Raw genomic sequence first — 21,071 nt, 5'->3', positions numbered from 1 at the left:
AGAAGGAATAGAACCACTAACTCTGCAAGGATGAGAGTTAGGAAAACCAAATCAATCTGGTAAAGGGGYGTGAAAGGCAGTAAGAAGTGCTTTGACAATAGAAAATGTGCTCCCACCCCTGAATGTGACTGGGACTGCTAAAAAACAATGCTTTAGTGGGCCACCACGGAACGTATTGTCAAGGAGAATTACTCCAAGTAGAACTTAGGCAGAATTTAAGTGCAGGTTCTGAGTCAGTGCTGAACCTGAGTGTACAACGTGTGCTACCACAAACAATGCAGTCTGTGTGTACTCTGTGTAAGGGCTTGTTCCCACGGGAATGTGTGAAAGTGTAATGCTTTCAGCAAACCTCAGTGTGTACCCTCCAGAACRTTCAGTATTGTACCGTAAGAGATGCATGGATTTGTTTTACTTGGAAGAATACTGTAAAGATGTGAGGAACAATGAGGCTATTGAACCTCACCACAGAAGAATWCTGTACAGCAGTGGCTCCACCAGAGAGGACTGTCCTGGTCTGCAGCAMTGCATGTTCCTAGCATTGCAAGAGACATGGAAGACTAACCTTTAAAAACACTTTTTTCTTTACAGCATCTTGTTCTTTTATCCTTTTGAGATCCAACAAAACCAGAACGTCATACTACCAAGCTGACACAGAAATATTGAGGTCCTYAATACCTTATTTGCCTTATTCTTTATAGAACAGATTAGGTTGAAAGGGACCTTTAAAGGTCATCTAGTGCAACATCCGTGCAATGAGCAGGCACATGTTTAACTAGATCAGGTTTCTATTGAGCTTGGTCAGGTTCCTATCCAGCCCAGTACTGGGYTGGATCATTACACAGTGAGGTAGATTGGAAATAGCTTCAACTTCTGAGCTGAAGGCATCAGCAGCAGAAAGACAAGCTGGAGACCCTTGTGCCAATATTAAGGTCATACCACTTAACATCTTCTTTAATGACCATGAAAATGTGACATGCAAATTGCATGCTTACAAGCTTCCAGATGACTTAAAACTGGGAATAGTGACTGATGTTCCTGATTGTTGCCAAAAATGAGTCAAAATAAAAAAACAACCTTAACACCCATGTAGTATTGGAAGCAGGTATTCTTTATTCAATGCCTGATGCACAAGGGGATATCTSCTCTGAAATATCATGCATGCTGAATACAKAAAAGCTCCTGTTTATATACTATATTTTACATACATATCCATTAATTTTCCCAGAATAAACATAAATATGATAATCATTTCCCCAAAATCATTAATGTTTTCCCCCTCTCCTTTATGCAAGCATTATTGTGTCCTRGGAGTGTCTTTGATGGTTGACCCCAAAGTGATACCTGACTGCCCAGTGAACTGGTAGAAGTTGGCACAGCTGGTCTGGCTGCTTTCCAATTCTTCTTGCAGAATCATGMAGTTCCACAGGCCAGTGGTTTTTGAAGAATAGGCATTGTGTTAGCCCACCAGGTGCAGATGACTTCATCTGGCAACATGATGATGTCCCTCTGAACAGAGACAACTGACAGGCTGGAGAAATCAGAAGGTAGGAACCTAATGAAGTTCAGCCAAGGGAATTGCTGTTCTGCACTTGGGGAGGAATAACCCCATACAGCAGCACACGCTGAGGCCTCACTCTTTGCAGGGAGTCTGTGTTCAAGCACTTCCTGAGTCACTGTTAATAGCTTGGAGCTTTATCAGTGTGGCTGSTCACTATGTTCAGGCTGATCTGGCTGAAATCCTTCCTGCAGGTGCCTGCAGTCAAACCCGTGTAAGAGAAGCATGGGTCTCCTCCTTGGGATAACCTGATGCCARGTTTGAGATACAGCGTGGGTGTGTGAAATTTGGCAGTTCATTAACTGCTTTAGAAGCAGCTCTGGGGGTTAGACAGTTAAACTCACTGTAATTAATTATTTAATTATTTCCAGCTGAGAAGATGAGGAATGGAAGCTGAGAAACCTACCCTCGGTGAAACCCCAGCCTTATTGCTACCCACTTCCAGACTCACTCTTGGGAGAAAGTGGTGAACTGAATCTTGTGAAAAATGGGAAAATAATTGGTTGTTCATCWGCCAGGTTTGTGTGCTGTTTAGGTTTGTCACTCAGCACACAGAATGTGCCAGTACCACACAGTTTGTTACAGCTTTATCATGTCTCCTCAGCCCAGGAAAGGGATCTCCAGGGTGGCCTGTATTTAACTCATGTGAATTAAAGTATTGGCATGACTATAACTTAACAGAATAAAAGACTTTAAATTCAGTGTAACAGAATAGCTAACAATGGGCAGGAAATTTAGTAAACAAAACTGGTAAAATAGGAAGACAAGCAGCTGGATATAATGCATACCTATACCCCATGCTGAGAAAAGGAAAATTGTCCGTTTTTGCATGAACAACAGGTTAAAAATATAGTAGCTCGATGCAGTGTATGCTGCACCACTTACTTATTGCATACTAACCAAAAAAGAAAATAAGGAAATATAGTAAAAATGCTGTATAAACTCACTGAAATCTATATGAAACAGTGAAGCATTTGGTAGAGCAGAGGTTCTAATGCTTTTTCTCAGCTGGCTTAATAAATGCCTTTTTAACAGACAAAAATTATTTGTCTGTTGGTCTTTGTTTCAATAACAGGCTCATGATGACTGAATAGCATTGCAGGGTAAATATTTAATTATGTGCATGAGATGTCCYAGCCAAGCTGGTTACATACACGCAATTTTTCTTCAGGGGGTTTTATAGCTTTCACCGTAAGAGTATGATCTGAGTCATCCAATTACCTACGAATGCATGTTTCTAATTATCCAATCACAAAGTATATTTTKTAGGCCTTGCAGCATCATCATGCATCAGCATTCTTGTGGTTTATTTGTTAAGCAGATGTTTCAGCTGTTGACTTAACRAAATTATCAGGCATCAGCAGCGAACTGTGTTTCTTTTAGATAYGGATYCTTCAGTTAATTTTGTGAGAACAGATGTTTCCTTCTATTAGTCAATCTCTTGATATTTTTAGTAGGGGTAGGTGGTGGATCTTGAGTCTGAAGATGATGAAGCAGTGTATATTTGTTAATAATACTGCTRACTTCTCAGGATTGTGTGGGTTTATTTTATATCACACCATCTAGACAGAAATGTAAAAAGGAAAGAAAAAAAAAGACAAAATTGTGATATAAACACATATTATAGTGTTGGCCTTYGCAGGGATTAAAAATAGATGCTATATATAGTGCATCATAATATGATGTCTTACTTGTAGAAGAAGTTTAGTTATGTAAACATGATTGTGAAATAATTACTGTTCTTATTTTCTTTGTAATTCAGATGTAGTTATAGAACACTTTTGATTATCTTGCAATAACTGAAATATTGTAGATTGTCACTTAAACTTTTCCATGTAGGATTTTTTTTGCACATTACAGCAAAACTATACAAGAAGCTACAGGGAGACTCCTTGAGATTATGAATGGTGTCCTGGCTGCAATTACACTGACCAAAAGATAAGAAAAGGAGAAAGGAAAGCATGAGAAAAGGATCACCTTCCCCAAAGCTATCAACACAGATCCTGACCAAAAGGGGGAATGGATTCGTATTAGAAAAAGTCTCTGGTCAGAGGAGCTTGTAAAACATCCATTGTTTGTGGCACAAGGAGTCTGGCTGGTGAGACCCCCAACCTTTGGATGGGCTTATCTGCATGGAAAGGTCAGGAGTGTTGGGAACCCTTTTATAAATACTTCTCTATCGACAAGGACCATCTGCTGAAATTATGGAATAGGGGTCACACGAACGTGACCCCAGGAGCATAAAACAACCAGACTGTAAAAAGGCGCATCCATGTTAAACAGTTACTAGACAAGTTTAAATATGCATAAATGTCTAATAGGCATTAGGCTGATGTAACACAGAATGTATTTAAAGAGGTTTCTGTCAATACCAGGTGTGCTTCTGGCAAATTGCCAAGGCACCTGGCACATCATATCCTTTTGCTTTTTGTGTGTCCAATTGACATTTATTAAACTTTTAAATTTTCACAGCAAAGTGAACCTCGTTTTTCACAAAATTAATTGCAGGACGAAAGCTCTGGCAGACAGCAGGCTCTTATCTCTGCAGATGGATGGCAGTAATAGGAAACCTGGGGGTGTGGAATAACACCACCGACGGGAGCAAGGAGGGAAAGGACTCTTAAAACCACTGTGTCCCTTCCCTGAGGRCTCCCAACCTCCGCTGTACTTCTTCCAGGCTTGGCAGAACAGGTCCTTTTAACTATTAAGCTGTGGAAACGGGGAATGAGAGCCCCGTTTTTGCGGCGGTCAGGTTTCGCAGCGCTCCGGGAGGCGCTCCCTCAGCGATCCCCGGCGGGCCGGCAGCGGGACTACAACTCCCATCATCCCCCGGGCGTCGCCACCATCTCGCCTCAGCGATCCCCGGCGGGCCAGCAGCGGGACTACAATTCCCATCATCCCCCGGGCGCCGCCGCCATCTCGGCCCCGACCGCGGAGCCGCTGGGCCGCACCGGCGGCCCCGCACTGCCCGTTCCCCGCTGTGCTCCTCGGGCTCCGCCGCGCTCCTCGCTCCTCGCCATGAGCTGGGACGGCGCCGGCGAGGAAGTCCGGCTCCTCCTGGACTTGTGAGTGCCGCCCCGACACGCTCCCGCCTGGCCGCCCTGCGAGAGGGGCTGTGCCGGGGCGCAGGGAGGGGGAGCGGGCTCGGCAGGCCTGTGCCCGCGGTGCTGGAGCGGCTGCAGCGGGTGCGGSTCCTGGCAGGGCTCGGCAGCGCTCAGGAGCTGCGGGACAGGTGGCAGGGTGTGTCGGAGGTGCCCGTTTGGGAGGAGTGACAGCAGTGACGGGGTGACGAGGTTTGGCAGGGAGGTGACAGGATGATCCTTGACAGATCCGGATGTGCAGGGAACGGCTGAGGATCCCTGGCTTCGCTTGGCCCCAGAGAATCCAGTGAATGGTGTTTTGCTTTGAGTTTTTCATCATGTTGATACCGAAATCGGCTAAGAACAATTTTTCTAACACTATTTGAAGTATTACAAACATTAGAAAGCATATTTCCTCTGTCGTGACCCTTTACAACCAGGTATTTATTCTGTCACGTTCGTAGGTGTTCTTTAAAGTGCTATTCCTGGGTAGTACATAGACATGAATTACCCTGGAACTACTTTCCATGCAYCCACCTCCTRCTGGAAGTCTTTTTGTGGTCTTASAGGGTCGTCTGAAGCTGTCTCRTGATCACCAAGTGTTCCCWATGTTGCAGARGATGACTTTGCCTTGAACTTCTCTTAGGCRTGSACTCTTGYTTCTTGYTACATAACTTTGGCACAAGAACCACTGTATTCCTCACTGACTGTTTATCCGCTGGTTCTAGCTATATTCAGTATCCTGTGTGTCTGCTTTTATATTCTTTTATCTAATTTGCTAGTCAGTCTTTAAGCTTTATCTTGCAACTTAAAGGGGAACTGAAAATTTYTGTTCTCTCCATTGTCTGTCAATGCCAAATTYCTTTGTGTTCCAGAGGAAGTTAGAAACAGCACAGGAATAAAATATTTCATTAGAAAGATAAAAGAAGAATAGCTAGYGAAGAGTACAGTTAGATTGTTATTCATATCTTAAAGCCCTGAAGATGAGATTATAGTTGCCATGGTGCACCTAATAAATGTCTTAGAGTTTCCTATAAAGTAGAATAACAGTGAAAAATTTATAATTTGAATGATTGCTTAAACTGCAGATCAGTAATGTATTACGAGAGTATCAACTAGCTTTTTGAAAAAAACATGACTAATCTCAATAATAACTCGACCTAAATTTARTATTCTGTGGCAAGRGACAGTTAACTGTAGCTGAAAGACTTGGCCTAACTCACATTGATTTCTGAGTATATACTGAGACACAGCTTGGTACAGGCTTCTCTGTAGGTCAGTCAGCTGAGTTCATCCAGGAATCACTGAGCTTCCATGGAAGCAYTGGATTCTTGCACATCTCTGTAGGAAGAATGAGTTAAAGGTGATTGTGGTGTGTGCTTGGGTTTATAAAGGTCTCTGCAGGCCTCTCTGAGTTAAACTGCCCAGATTCTGTTTGAAATCAGTCTCCTCCATACACCTCCAAGGACCTGCTGGAAGTACCCTTACTACACTGTGTGAACTTCAGTGGGTTTTTTTATTTTATTTTTATAATGTGCTTCCATGCTGGAAATCTTGCTTTTTTCCCAGCTTAAGTCTGTGCTACCCTTCAGATCATAAAACATTAATATTTTGACCTCTCTAAAGTTTTGGTGTGAGTTTAATTTCCTGCAGTTTGGTGGCATTCTGATGCCAGGCAAGGTTTTGTTGCAGAAAAAAACTTAGTTGTAGGAACTCCAGAGCCAGGGTTAAATGCTAAATCTAATTTGGCATAACTCCAGGCTGCTGTTGACCCCTGCACTCAGCCACTTGTCCTGGCAGTGTTGTTTCTGTGTCCTCAGAGTTTCAATCAAGGGGATTTTCATTCAGATCAGATGCTGAACAGCTCACAGTGCAACTGAGAATTTCAATAACAGCATGAGGAAGGCACAGTAAAAAATGGTCTAATTTTTGCCTTCAGCTGCCTASGGAACACTTTCACAGTAGGATCAGCTGATTGACCCCAAAGGGTCAGTGGTAGCAGGGAACAGCTGGAACCCATAAGGTCTGAAGGGATCTCCATAGCTGRATGCAGAAGATGACATTTTATGGCTTGCTTGTTCTGCTTCTAATAYGTAATGCCTCTTTTTGACTGTACTGTAACTTTCCTTTGTTTCAGATGCCTTCAGTGTCTGACAAAGAACCTTTCCAGATACTCTGCAGATATTAAGTCATTGCCACCCAACATAAAGGATAAACTGATTAAATTAATGAGTAGGCAAGGGCAAATAACTGATGCAAATATCAGTGAGGTAAGAATCCATTCAAAACTAAGCTCTCCATTTCAGGAGGGGAAAGTAGCCTCTCACTCCAGTCTGTTCCTGAGTGTGATGTTTTCAACAAGCTCATGTATAATTTATTTTATATATATTATATAAAGGATTTCAGCAAATTTTTAGAAATTCTATTGAACTTAGCATGCAATCTCCATGTAATTTATTTAAATTTTACTTCTTTGAAATATAATGATGCCAGAGCTAGAAATTGCTAGTTCAAGTTCTCCCATCCCTTTTGCTTACTGATGTGTGTCAGTGTTTCAATATAACACCAGTTAATGACWTTCCTTCAGCTGTAAATTCAGAGACACATCTGTTTACTGTTATCTTATTCAGCCTCAAAGGGAGGCTTGAGAATTGAGGAAAACTAAAGCGTGGCCTTGGTGAAATAGAAAATGAATTACTCCCTGTGCATTCCTGCTTTGTCCTGTAACTCAGAACAGACGAATATAATCTGTTTCTCAGAGTCACGATAGTGAAGCCAAGACTAGAGRCACTGTGGAAAAATTACAAACAAAACTATTTAGATAAAATATTTTTGTGCTTACACAGAGTAAGTCTTTGAGTAAAAATCAAATGTATCTTATTTTGAAAAACTTGACTGGACAAAATCTGGTTTACGCTATCTCTTCAGTGAGAAATAATTCCAAAACATCCTCAGAGATTATATAGTTAAAGCCATGTGACTGTGTGTGTATAGATGCACAAAATCTATTAGGATATTTTTAGTCTGCAAATAAACTAGAGAGTTTAATTTACAGACTTCTCTGCTGTCTCTTTCTAAAGTCTTATCTGTTTTTGTCTTCATTCAGCAGTTGATCAGTGCCTTTTCTTGGATCCCATTTTCCGTGTGATACTGGGAAATTCTGCTCTGGTTCTTTTTTCATGTGTTTTTCCTTTCTCTGTTCCTTCAATTTCTGCAATTCTATCCTTAGGTGTCATGACTTTCCTTGGGCATTTTATACCTTAGCTTTCTATGCCAGCAGTTTCTCATTTGTTTTTGTACATGTCCTTCGTGTCTTTTCTTTGGGGTTGGATTTTTTTGGGGTTTTTTTTTTTTTTTTTAAAGATTTTTGCTTAAATTTCAGTTAAAATTCTGTTAATCTGAACTTTTGTATAAGCTTCTATTTAATCTCTTGCCTCTCTATTCTGGTCCAAATTTGTGTTATCGTGCATATTTTCCCCCTTACTGTGTTTTTTGCTTGGAGCAGCCATCCACATTCATGCCAGRCTCCTTATTCTAACTCCCTTTCATCATAAAGTTTTATATAGTTATTCAGCATATGTCCACAGGACATAAGCCTGTATTTTTAATGTCTTTTTTTTTGTGTGCTGCATCCAGACAACCCTTAGTCTATCTAAAATTCTTACATATTTGCAAAACAGAAAGCCTGTTGTCCTTGTAGTATCTTTGTGCTACCTTGTTAGAGTAAACAAGAGGAGGAATAGGCCTTTAACAAACCTGCCAGCTGTGCTGTTATCTTTGCTAGTTTATGCAAATTTATGCTTTTATCCTTAGGAGTTAAGAAAGGGAGTAACAAGCTGAAGGGAGTATATGGCTGTTGTTACTAAAATCTGAGGCCTACTGCTCTGGGTCCAACTTTCATAAATGTTCTCTTGGGAAAGATTTCAGAAAAATTCCAATCTAGGTCTTGAAAGATTCCATTTAATGAGGATTTGGTACTGGCTCATGGTATGATAATGAGAGTGCTATTTATGAGCAAGAGCATGAGTGTGTGGGTGAGAAAAACACTCTGGGGGAAAATACCTTTCAAACATCACTCTTATCTGTTAATACAGATTTAATTTTTCATCAGAGACGGGATTTTTTTTGCACTGCAGATTTCTGTCCCCAGAGTTGTGCTGGGAAGAAGGGCATTGTCCTGTATGAACATGTCTGTGCTGGTAGAAGCACTGCTGGTATCAAGTGAACCATCAAGACAGTATTTCCTCTGTTTTAAGTAGCAGTATTAACGTATTCCTTCTCTGTATGTCACAGGAATTGAACATTCATGCTCTTAAGAGCTGAACTGTTGCACAAATAGACTGTATTAGTTTTCATTATTATGAAAATTATTATTATTATTATTATTTCATTTTCATTCATTAGTTTTTACTTCTTAGGGCTCGTATCCCATCCCTATGTGATGTCTAATATTACAGGTATTTTATATGCAAATTGCATGTTTGATGGTGTAGCAGAGTTTGACTGAAATGGTTGGGTTTTCATTACAGGTATTGCACCCTGCGGTGGAGTCTCTGGACCTCCGAGACTGTGATATTTCAGATAATGCATTACTACAGCTTTATAACTGCAAGCAGCTGAAAAAAATCAACTTAAATTCTTGCAAGGAAAACAGATTTGGAATCACTTCAGAAGGTGTGTTATCTATGCACAGATAACTGGGAACTTATTTCTGGCTTCTTTTTCTTCTTAGAGTGGAATAAATTGCAAAAAAAAAAATCTAGGGTAAATATTGCTTAAAAAAACTCCTGAATGCTAATTAAAAGTCTCTTCAGGGGTGTAAATTACAGGCCTTGAGCACTAACTATCTTAGGAGAGAGCTATCAGGTYACTCTCCTGCTAGATTTCTGGTAAAACCATGTATGCTGATCATGGTTTCCACTGTATCTTAATTATTCCTTCCACAAAACTTGTTCCAGAGCCTTTGGACTCAGCATGGTGGTTATGTTAAAGAATGAATAACTCTTTGAAATGTTGTTTTTTTGGCAGGAGTCATTGCACTGGCCTTGTCCTGTCCTTACCTGCGTGAAGCATCCTTCAAAAGGTGCTGTGATATAACAGACAGTGGAGTTCTTGCTCTTGCACTCAACTGCCAATTCCTACAAATCGTGAACTTGGGTGGCTGTTCAGGCATCATGGATGCATCTCTGCAGGCACTCGGACAAAACTGCAAATTTCTTCACAGTGTGGACTTCTCATCTACTCAGGTAGCTACGGTTGCAGTTGACCAGTTGGCTTTTGTTTGTTTCTTTTTTAAGATTGTTGTGATAAAATTCAAAGGGGGTCTTTTTAGCTCTCCTTCTGACAAGATTGAGGAGCATAGTTTATTTCTAATTTCTCCCTCTTAAGGAGAAGGAAAGCTGTATTTTACATATTGGTAACTGGAAAAATAGACATTTTGGTATTACCACATCTATGGTCAACCAAAGACAAACTTTTGTTAGAATATACCTAGGGGTTTTTTTCAGTATCTTTAATTAGTGCAATCAGTTTCTTTAGGTTGTAAAGTAATCCAAAATGTCCCGTGTAAAGAAAGTAGAATCTTGGACAGATTTCTTGGCCTGCTTTCAGKTAGGACAAGCTGATGTGGGTAATAATCTAGGATGTCAAACAATCCAAGCCCCTAGTGGAAGTAAACACTCCATAATTAAATGGTAGTTTAAGAGTGACTGTGGTTTCTGAATGGCTTGTCAGTTATGTTACAGAGTCAACACTAAAAGAATGACATTTTAAATGTCAGAAATGGCAGGGAAGAGGATTTAACAACAGTATTTAGCATAACAAGGGGGAAATGARCTGCAAAAGCAATCCTGTAACATTTTTCATAATTACAGTGAGATAATGAAGTGAGGGAAAGGTTTTTTGCAGTAAGTGTAGCATTCAATTGATGCTGATGGTAATTATGTTAAATGTGAGTCCAGTACTGAGCATTCACAATGAAATGTCAGAGCTCAAAAACATGTAGGAGGTTCTTATTTTGGATGCTATTGTTCTTTTGTTTTTTCCAGAAGCTGGGTATCAAAAGAGACTTAATATTTCATTTGGTAACTTTTACTTCTGTAATTTACATCTCCAAACTTACTTCATTGCTTTTWATTTCCTTGCCTCTCTTCCTTTACAGAGAATTGCTACTACCCTGTGTGTATTTTAAATGAGATAAAACTTTCTTAACTACTTGTTTACGCATATTTTCTTATTTTTTTGTTACGATTACTTTTTTTTCTCAACCTAAATTGGTCTAGGTAGAGCAGAAATGCTGTTTAAACCCAGAAATTAAAATTTGCTGTGCTCTGACCATATTAGTGTACCCACTGTGAAATGAGAGAAGGAAGCTGCAGAAATAGCAGTTACATAGTTGGAAACATCCTTGCAGAAAGCCAGGATGGATCACATGGTAGGAAAATGAAACAGTATTTAATAGAATGAAAAAAAACCCACTTTGGATAATTTTCTCTACAAGTTAACTTAAGAAGAAAATACTGTAGTGTTTAATGTATTCACTGACTGCGGGGAGGGAATAAATAAATACGATTTTCCCACCCAAATAGCTGTGCTTGAAAAACCTGAGCTTTAATCCATTGTGGTTTTTTTCTATAGGTAACAGATGATGGCGTTGTAGCACTAGTGAGTGGGACATGTTCGAAGAATTTAAAGGTAACTGACCTAACCTGAGAACAAAGGATGAATAAAAGAAAATGCCTGCATTTAAGAATTGTTATTATCAACAGCATTACTTCTGAGTGAGAGTTTTTACTGACTGACTTTCATTTATGTCCTCTTCCAAAATCCTTGGAATTTATAAATTGGGAAGACTTTCCAGTAAGACAATGTTTTGTTTTGTTTTGTTTTGTTTTTTTTACCCTACAATCTCCAAAGTATATTTTGCCATATCTTAATTTCATTAGATTTGATGGTCTTTCTGCATTTCCTCTTGTATGTTACATTTGATAGGTAAGGCAGTTGAGAGGAGGGGAAAAAAATGGTAATGATTGGTTTATTTGTTCTGCTTTTCATCTTCTCCTAGTATGTACAAAAGATAGTAGTTGTACAGCTGCAGAGAAATGAAGAAAAGAGCAGGATTTAGTCTCATCTTGAATAAGTTCTTAGACTTCTTTTAGGAGCCATGTAGATAAATAGAAGTACCAGAAACTTTGGCAGAGGCTCATATATATTTCCTATTTTGGGAAAGAGCTGAATTTAGTTTGAATTTGGGTTCTGTTTTGTTGGACAACAAATTGATAGAATGTCATAGGGAAAGTGATGGATCTGAAACACCATGGAATCTTATTGAAGAGTTTTCTCAGTTGTCTTGAATGATATCTGTTTGTTGGGAAAGCTCAGGTTTATGTTTCTAGTTTAGACTCTGCATAGAAAAGCTGTGTTATTTTTCCTTAGGGTATTTTTGTGGCCTGTGCAGGACCACATATGATGTCAATTCACAGAGGTGATAATTCTTTCTGGTTGGGGATCTCTGAAATTGGTTGGGCAAAGGAAAGCTTTGCCTCTAAAACTTTGGCTGCTCTGACAAGCTGTTGGCATTCCTGTTTTCCTAACAGGAGATCCACATGGAGCGCTGTGTGAATCTGACAGATGTTGCTGTGGAAGCTGTCCTTACTTGTTGTCCCAAGATACATATTTTTCTGTTCCATGGATGCCCATTGATAACAGGTAGGTCCAATCACACAGGGAGTAAGAAGATAATTATTTACTGATCATACCTTCTTGCATTCTGAAAAAGCACATTGTACTTCATAAATAATCCCAATAGCTTACTAGATAAAATAATCATCATACATTGAGATTTTCAAAGCAAGGTGAGAATTTTACTTTGAAATAYTGCCTTCAGAGAGGGGATTTTTTTTGTTGTTTTGGAAATTGGATTTTTTTTCTTAACCCCCACATGAGCATGCTGATGAAGACCCAAAGACTTCTGAAAAATGTGGGGAACAGCATCAATTCAAGAAACAATGGAATGGGACAGCCTGYGGGTTTTTTAACTGCTGTTGGTTTGTGATGCTTTCCAGTTAAGTGATTAGAGAAAGAACCCAGGGGTTTTGTATTACCACAGGTCCATCTGAAGTGTGATATTGCAATAGCAAGAGAAGTATGCATGCAGAATTCCTTTACTGTGTTGTGTACCTAATCTGAACACCAGCTCTATATTCTGAATGAATAACAASAAATTCCTTTGTTCTTTTTCAGATCGTTCCCGAGATGCTTTAGAGCAGCTCATYGTATCAAACAAAATCAAGCAACTAACATGGACTGTTTACTGATTAGTTATCTTGTACATAGGAGTGACAAGTTTACAGGTGGGAGAGCTCCTTCAGCAAACAAGCACCTTGGAGAACTGGCTGGTGACTTTTGTGCCACCAGCTTGCATCACTGCTGCTTCCCACTGGAGGTCTCCATTGCTATTCCAGTCCTTGCCTGTGAGTTCGGGCTTCCCCTTTGTCTCTACTTGGAGCCCTGTCTGTCTTTGCATTGCTGATCATATTTCATGAAGAGGAAGGTTAAACTATAATTAATATTATGCTGCCATTGCTCAGCCTTCTTGATGTGCCGGATTTGGCTGCTCCTTGGCATCCATTAGCAATGTAGCTATGTACAAACCCAGTTTAAGTAAGTCTGTGTTCTGAGTTTGTATTCTGGGAGGGTACTTGCAACTAAAARTACCAAACATAACACTGATGCACAGAAGCATATGTCAAGTTGGGAGTTTAATCTGACAAAATCAACTGACAGAACTGGTGAATGGAGGTGGCAGTAACAGCAATACAGATGTACTTTCAGTAGTAACAATCTCCTTTCACCATGTACTTTTGCTAGGTCTGGAATGGAAAATGTAGGTACCTTTCTTCTGATGTTACTGATTCTGCAGGTTGCTGTTTTTATTTACCATCAAATACTTGATGGATTTTTACACATCCAAAACTAGAGTCTGAATGTGTAAACATAAACTTGCTTTGAAATTGTTACGGTGACTTTACAAATTTCAGAGCAGTAGCTATAAGCAAGAAATTTTTTTTTTATATGGGCAAATATTCAATTTGCTCTGGCTTTTGCCTATGTTTCTGTATGAAAATCCTTTTAGGAAAATCCTTTTGTTATACAAAACACTGGTACTCATAAGCATATCTGTGAGTGAAATAGGACCAAATGTAGTGTTTGAGCACTTAAATCTCAGGAGGGTATAGTATGTGTTCTGCTGTATGCAGTTTGTCATATATCCAGTGTCCCCCAGATGCTGAAAATATCAGTAAATGTATTGTTCAATTATAGTCATATTAAAGAAGATGTTTTGAGTTGATGGAGCAGTGCTCTCATCACAATTATAAGTCATGTTCCTTGGCTTTCTTGAACCAGCATAAGGTCTAGTTATGATTTCTGCATTAAGCTTCTTAGTGCCAGCCATTTTAGCTTTGTAAGCACTCTGGGTCCATACTCTGGATCTGGAAGTAAAAGGCTTTAGCTAGAGTGGTCTAACATGGATCTAATGACATTTGGAAACCTGAAGAGTTTAGGCAAACATAAGGAATATGTTTAGTTTACAATTTAACTCTTGTCATAGCCACACYTAGATGTTGCAGAAATAAACCAGTYTTATATTAATCTATTTAAAGTTCAGGTCAAGTTGCATGGAAGATATTTTTTGTTGCCAATATTAAAGGATATTATGATGTCTGACAATCTCTGTTCTTCTGCTGATTAGATGGTTTATGAAAGTGCAATTCTGTTTAGAAAATTTGTTTAAATGTAACTAAAACTGTATTTTTCCAATACCGGTGCGTAAATCCCTTACTCTTACTGCATGCAGTACCAGGCTCAGCCCAGTGATGTGTTCTATGATCCTTGTAGGTGCAACTGCACCAGTACAAACCMTTCCTTGCAAGGAGTTGATTTTGCTACAGTAGCCCCCAGCATCTGACAGCTGTCATTGCAGCAAATCCTTGCACAGATAGGGGCCTAAAAACCTAATCTACCATTTTTATTTCCTTTTTTTTGGCTAAAGAGTAGTTATGCCTTGTGGAATCCCTGGGATCAATCAGGGCCCATCATTCCTTTGAACTTTTGGACATGGGTTGGCACTAAATCTGGGTTGCACTATTTTTGATATTGAATCRTATAGCTGATTAGGCAGCTCTGTGAAACAGTGCTACTGCTTACCTCAGTGGCAAAGTTGTCCTTTTTCCCCTTGCTGCTATAACCTTGGATTTGTCATGCTGAAGGCAAATGCAGCTTATACTGTGCCCTTAAATGTGCTGTAGATTTTTACCATCTTCCCCTACAGCCTCTTCTCAGTGTGTAACTTAAGTGTTGCATCTTCACCTGGTGCTTAAAAAGCAGTACAACACTACAACAACTTAACACTGTAGTTTTAGGTTCGAAAGTTTAATGTAAGTTACTTTAAATGCTTCACCATTGGAGCTTGAGTCTGCCTTGATCTGTGTTTAWACTAGCATAACTCTACTGGAATGGTTTTGATTCAGGTTAATTTTCAACAAATGTTTACAGGCACTGGGTGAAGTGGGAGAAGAACCTCATATATGTGCTTGCCACTTTGTATTCTGTATTGTTTGGATATTTATGGTTGAGCCTTACAGAATATTCACATATTGTTCTCAAGATTAAAGTTTGGAAGTTGGCTGTTTGGATAGTTCTGAAAACTTGTAGGATTATAGAACCACATACATCTGACTGTGCTCCTAAATCTCCTGCTTCATTAATACCCTGGTTGTCTGAGTGAGTACGACAAACCTTTTCATATGTTTAAACTTTTACCACAACATCTAGTATTGGGATAGTTGTAGATGCAATGTAGATAAAATTGTGTTCTACAGTGAAGTTATTAGTTCCCCATCACTGCTTGTTCAATTGATTGCTAAAGTTGATAGTTCCTGTAAGACTGGGTTGAAAAACATCAGTTTCTTCTTCAAATGGCCATAGTTACAGCATCTTGCCTGAGGATCAGCTTTTTTGTTTTTGATCCTGCTTGGCAGATGAAACTAGTTCTTAGTTGGCAGATAAAACTGAGAATTATTCTGGAGTTTGTCCAGCATCTCCTCAATACAAGAGACAAATAATTATATCAGACTTTTATTCTGTTTTTATTTAGTTACCTTCTGTTTGTCACAGCAGTAAAGATTACTTCACCTCTCAGCAGCTTCCCAAGGTGATAGATTGCCTGTTTTATCCTTGCAAAGTAAGGAATGTAGATAATTTGACCCCATTTTTGAGGGGATGAAGTTAGCCCATAGCTGGTACTATTTATTCACTTTTCCTTTATTATAACTTTTAGGCTGGCTGGCAGTTAAGAAGCAGAATTTAGATTTGTGTGCAACTCCTACATAATCACTCTGGCAGCTTCAAGGAGGAGGAAATTTTTATTAGAGGAAAAGGGTTACTTTGACATTCAGAAGAGATACTGAGAAAAAGAACAAGGCACTTTAAGTTGAGCATATTATGAGCTAATATAATGGAAATTTGATGAAGGACCACAATAATTTTCTCTGTAAATAAGCTGCAAAAACCTGTAGAAGCAGCACAGTAGTCTTTTAGCCACAGCAGTATTCTGGGCACCCAAAACATTTCACAGTAATGTCAGCAAGACACAAATATACATGGAAACATCAAGCATGCAGACTCCTACATGTAAGTTGTCTGTAGATCTGCACTTCAGTGCAGGCCCYTTTGAATACAGTTTGCATGTAGCTTTTACCTCAAACTGAGCAAAAGCCTCATTGAGTATGACTGAAATCAGTTCAGTGAAGGTACAGTAATCTTCTTTACATTAACAGATAATGTTCCCTGTTTAATTCCTATTTTCATTTTAAATACTTGCAAAAAGCCAACCAAGTGAGACAGAATCCCATAGAAAGCCAGTTTCAAGAGTCTTCTAAGGTGTCTGAGGGCTGGTAGCTCCAGACAATACTCGATGTCAGCCCRTAGTTCTCTTGCCTTGTGTGCTCAGGAAGTGAATATTCTATAACTTTGTGCAGCTGACTGTGAATGCTGTGGCTTAAAAACTGATGCCTGCCAGGGTCACCAATYAGCACTTGAGTCTGGTGTATCCTGATGCACTTCTGCAGCCAGCGATGCAGTCTATCAGCAAGCTGTTCATCATAAAACATATCTCCTAGAACTATGAGGTCCCAGTTGCCAGCCTCTGAATTAATGATGTTCTTAATGGTGATGGGGAAGGGATTCAGGTGGTTCAGTTCACAGTTCAAAATCATTGCCATTCCTGCAACTGAAGAAAAGTCAAAGGAAAATTTAAGTTACATTTTAGGATTCTGCCACTCGGCCCCCTTACCTATTTCTGTGACACATCTTTCARTTTCATCTCTTAAATACTTTTGTTCATCCTATCCAGGGGGCTTCCACAGTTTTTATTATGGCTCAATTATGGACGTCTGGAGGGAAAGGCAAAATCTARGCTCTAACGTGAAAGTACAGGAAAATGGTATGGTCCTACAAAGAAGCCAAGCTTGGAGTTCTCATCCAAACCAGTTGTGATGGCATATGGGCAACGCTTGATAGCAACTTTCCTGTTTGTTCTTTCTACGAAGCTATGAAAATATCTGGGCCAAGAGAGGCTGATACAACCCAGCTCCTAATACTGGAAAAATCCATGTTTCTTTTTAGCATTCATAGGACTCTGGAACTTGAATTTCTCCCAAGTGAAGCAAAGAAAAGTCTGGGTTAAGGTGCTTWAAAAATTAGTAAGTATCTTTACAGAGAGATGGAAAAAAAAGACCTTACTAGGGTCAATGTCATTGGCAAGGACTTGGGATGCACCACTCATGACAGCAGCTATTGCTGTTGCTCCACATCCACTTCCAAGATCCAGAACTGATCGCCCTTTAACAACACGTGGATTATCTAAAATATACCTGAAAAAGAAAAGCTGTTAAAACAGTGAACAAGATCATGCACATTTCTGAGGTTTATGTTACACTGCATAAGAACTTCTTGCCAAACATGGAATGAAGTGTAGTATCTTAACACTATTCCACATGTGCAGCTGCCACAAAGCTCCTTATTTATCTCAGATGACATAAATATCAAGAACCATCACTTTTCTCCCTTATTTCGCCCCACCCACAAACAAAAATCCAGCCAAGTAAGCAACATTTTACGTCAATCAGTTCCTTCTCTGACTGTTGAGCTTACCTGTTCAACAGATACAACCTGCAAGGTGACTAGAAGGCATCAGAATGCACAAGAAGTAGTAAAGTAAGGAGTTGTAGAAATTAAAAGCAATCTGACTGAACAAACATGATGTATTCATAGTGAATACCCATCAACCTGAAACACTGCTTATGCAACTGCTTGGAAGAAGAGGAATTTCTCCTCTTTATTTTCCTGAACCATGCAGACAGAAATGCAAATACTTGGAGACKGCTTAGTGGTGTTCCTGAGTAGCAACAAGAAAAAGAATAGAGCTGTGGTGAGCAGAAAGGGTATCCTCATCTAATTGCTGAYACCTGCCAAGASAAATCCTGAAAAACCTTTAGGCTGGAAGTGGAGAACTGACAGAAGGCAAGCAGTAGTTATTGTTAAATACGATGAATCATATTATTGGCATTATAGAGGGTTCAGAACTTCAAAATTGCCTTGAAATTCAATTGGCTGCAAAGAGGAAAACACAAAATGTCAGCAGGGAGTAGAGCCCTGGGTGGAATGAATTACTGCAAACTGCCATAAATTTACTACCAATTGCTGTAACTTCTTTTAAAGTAGAAACAAGAAAGGATTCTGTTTGTGTTGCCTTCTGACAGGGAGAGTGATGGCTGWCTCTTCACASAGGCCTACTGGTAAGCACAGMTTTTGCAGSGGGATTCYAGTGCAGRTAACTGTAAGGGAAATGTTGACTCRTGTACACAGGGAATGGATGGATGGAAATGTCTGGGCCTGGAAGCACCAGCAGGAATGGCACCAAGAGGCCCAATGAGAATTTCAWGCACAGTACATTTGTGTTGAGGCTCAGCAGCTCAGATGTTTAGCAATGTTTCCCTAAGGGGAAGAACAGCCCCTAGTTTACCAACAGCACCCAGGACTGAAGTGCTCTGTTTCACCTTTCTAGGGCCTCTGCTTGGATTTGCCATGACGTTCCATTAGCAATTTGTGTAGGGCATGATGTGGCCTAATGCCCTGTTTCCAGCTGAGTGGTYACTGAGTTATTGCTGCTGATTGTGGTGACTCAGGACAGCTGGATCRTGCTGTATTCCCTGGCACACAGCATCTCTGCCCTGCTGGGTACAAGGAATCTTGGGTTACACCAAGAGGAGTAGCTGGAAATAAGAGACTCCTGAGGTTGTGGAAATGCCAGCTGTGAAAGGGGAAGAGTTATGGAGACAGCCATATGTTTTCATGCTCCCTTTTTACTCTTCCAAATTATGCAGCTAATCTGACATTTCTTAATACATCAAACCAGTGCACAAACAGTAAGACAATAAARTAGTGAAATGCCAGATAATTATTACTGCTACCCAAAGATCTGAGCATATGAATCATATGATAACAAAATGTAGAGATTAACTTAGCAGTCTAGTGTTTAGGAGCACTCTAGTTCATCTACATGACAGGATAATCAACTTATAATTTAACAGTAAGACTCATCYTTTACCTGGTCAAAACTGCCTTCTTATTTATGCTTTTCTTGCAGAAAAACAGTAASTCCCCAATTCAGATTCTTCCCTTTCATCTATGTGGGGACTCTCTGACAGCTTGTTCTTTGCTGTAAAARTTAAGATTTTTTTCTGCTGTTTAAAGTGAGAGATTTGATTTTACAGAATAAAAGAACTCTTAATTAATTCTTGGGAATCAGGAACATTAAAGACAGTTTGACACTCAGTGGCCAAAGTAAAAATGTGGCTTCTGATGTGACTAAAAGTCCCAGTAAATTTTGACAATAAGGGTGCTGAAATCCTAGGTGAGGAGACAGATTCAGGCTAACCAGCACTCCAAGTGCATCAGCATTAAACTGCTTTTCTCAACAGACCAAAGGCACATACACACTCATGTCTGTTTCTAACAAAAAACCCACATGTTATGACAAAAGAGCAATCCTCTCATTTGGAGCAACAAGAAGCAATAGAATTAAACACCTCACTGGGTTTTGATAGCAACTGCACAGCCCTTCCATGRATTCAAATTCAGCCCCATTGTCAGCCTGTGCACGGCCACTGAATATAACAAATTTCTGCTTTCAAGAGACACAAGCAGGTGGTGAAACTCACTGCAAACCAGCAGAGATCACRGTGTTGCTGTATAAGCAGAGAGAATGGATAATGCACCCATACTATGCAAACATACATCACTAGGAATAGCTAAAAAGGTCTGATCCTGGCACAGWGGACTTATCAGCTGTAGTGAACTGTGTACCTGGAGAGGGCTTGGCCTCCTGGCCAGTAAATWGCCCAGAAGGGGTCCCCGTAAGGCCACAGGTCAGGTTTTTCTCTCCAGAACCTGCAGCGAGGGGTGAGGAGGCGCAGCCGGATCTCTGGTGTGAGGTGCCCGCTGTTGGTGACCTCGGTGTTCTCCTCCAGAAACGCTCTCACCTCGGGGTCCAGAGACTTGCCCGCACTCCAATGGCAACAGCGCTTCCAGCGCACCGAGGGGCCTCCCCTCCTGCTTCTCCAGACCTTGGAAAGGGTGTTCTGCCTCCCCAAAAGAAGGAGCCACTTCCAGCCACAGAAGGCCATGTTCCTCCAAGGACACAAACCTTCCCTAGGAGAGCTTATCTGAAGCAACTGATGTGGCAGAAGGCTTGAAACAAACTYACAGGATGTTGTTTTTCATAGCGATGGATGACAATTCCTGAAAGGCGAAAAATGATATATAAGTTATGTTTCTTCAGTGACTTCAAGGCTTGGCACCACCAGGGACTTTAGGAAGAGGAGGTCCCTGTGCTCTTGTGCGAATTAAGAAGTGCCTTGCCCCTTTCCAGTCTTAAGTCTGAAAGAAGTGGTATTCAAGGAAGAAGCTATCAAGAGAGTATTTAGGAGGGTACTCTAAACTTATCCAGTTAGTGGGACAGATGATAGAGCCAAAAATTAAATGTGTAACCTTTTAACATGTCCCTCCCTCTGCCCTGAAGATATACACACAGCAGTCTAGTCCCATTTAAAGTTCTTCCACTGAATCTTCTGATTTTGCAGGAAGACTCTGGCACTGCAGGGCCTGTGGACATAGCAATGTTTATCAGTAGGTTGTTTGAGAGAAACCGTTAATTACAAGTTTTATAATGGTGATGAGTCTTTTAAACAAAAGCATCTTTTTAAAGGCAAGCAATTAAACGATTTCCTCCTTCTCCCTGAGATTTATCAATGTGGCAACTCCAAAACTGACAAAAACAGGAAAAAAAAACACCCAAAAACTGATCTTAACCAGAG

At 40.1% G+C, this 21,071-nt stretch overlaps 2 protein-coding genes across 4 annotated transcripts; one reads left to right on the top strand and one right to left on the bottom strand.

Moving 5' to 3' along the window:
- The first annotated feature begins 4,517 nt into the window (after positions 1-4,517).
- AMN1 (antagonist of mitotic exit network 1 homolog) lies at positions 4,518-13,766 on the top strand. Of its 3 annotated transcripts, none has more exons than XM_057390113.1 (7): positions 4,518-4,620; positions 6,773-6,905; positions 9,165-9,309; positions 9,664-9,881; positions 11,272-11,328; positions 12,231-12,342; positions 12,877-13,766. In XM_057390113.1, exons 1-7 carry the CDS (start codon positions 4,574-4,576, stop codon positions 12,948-12,950), a joined length of 786 nt encoding a protein of 261 aa, XP_057246096.1. In that variant the 5' UTR covers positions 4,518-4,573; the 3' UTR covers positions 12,951-13,766. The 3 variants fall into 3 exon arrangements, with proteins under 3 accessions (XP_057246096.1, XP_057246093.1, XP_057246095.1); XM_057390110.1 differs by lacking the exon at positions 4,518-4,620 and adding an exon at positions 4,965-5,075; XM_057390112.1 differs by lacking the exon at positions 4,518-4,620 and adding an exon at positions 5,369-5,998.
- Positions 13,767-15,085: 1,319 nt separating this feature from the next.
- ETFBKMT (electron transfer flavoprotein subunit beta lysine methyltransferase) lies at positions 15,086-20,411 on the bottom strand. The gene is made up of 3 exons (XM_057390109.1): positions 20,062-20,411; positions 17,437-17,567; positions 15,086-16,924 (listed from the first exon to the last, which is right to left on the bottom strand). The coding sequence occupies exons 1-3, from the start codon at positions 20,379-20,381 to the stop codon at positions 16,560-16,562; spliced, it is 816 nt and encodes a 271-aa protein (XP_057246092.1). The 5' UTR covers positions 20,382-20,411; the 3' UTR covers positions 15,086-16,559.
- Positions 20,412-21,071: the final 660 nt, after the last annotated feature.

Source organism: Malurus melanocephalus, unplaced genomic scaffold (assembly GCF_030028575.1).
Source record: "Malurus melanocephalus ecotype Western Australia unplaced genomic scaffold, MMel_1.1 scaffold_22, whole genome shotgun sequence".
In the NCBI taxonomy this organism is placed as follows: domain Eukaryota; kingdom Metazoa; phylum Chordata; class Aves; order Passeriformes; family Maluridae; genus Malurus; species Malurus melanocephalus.
This window is presented reverse-complemented; position numbering and strand designations above follow the sequence as displayed.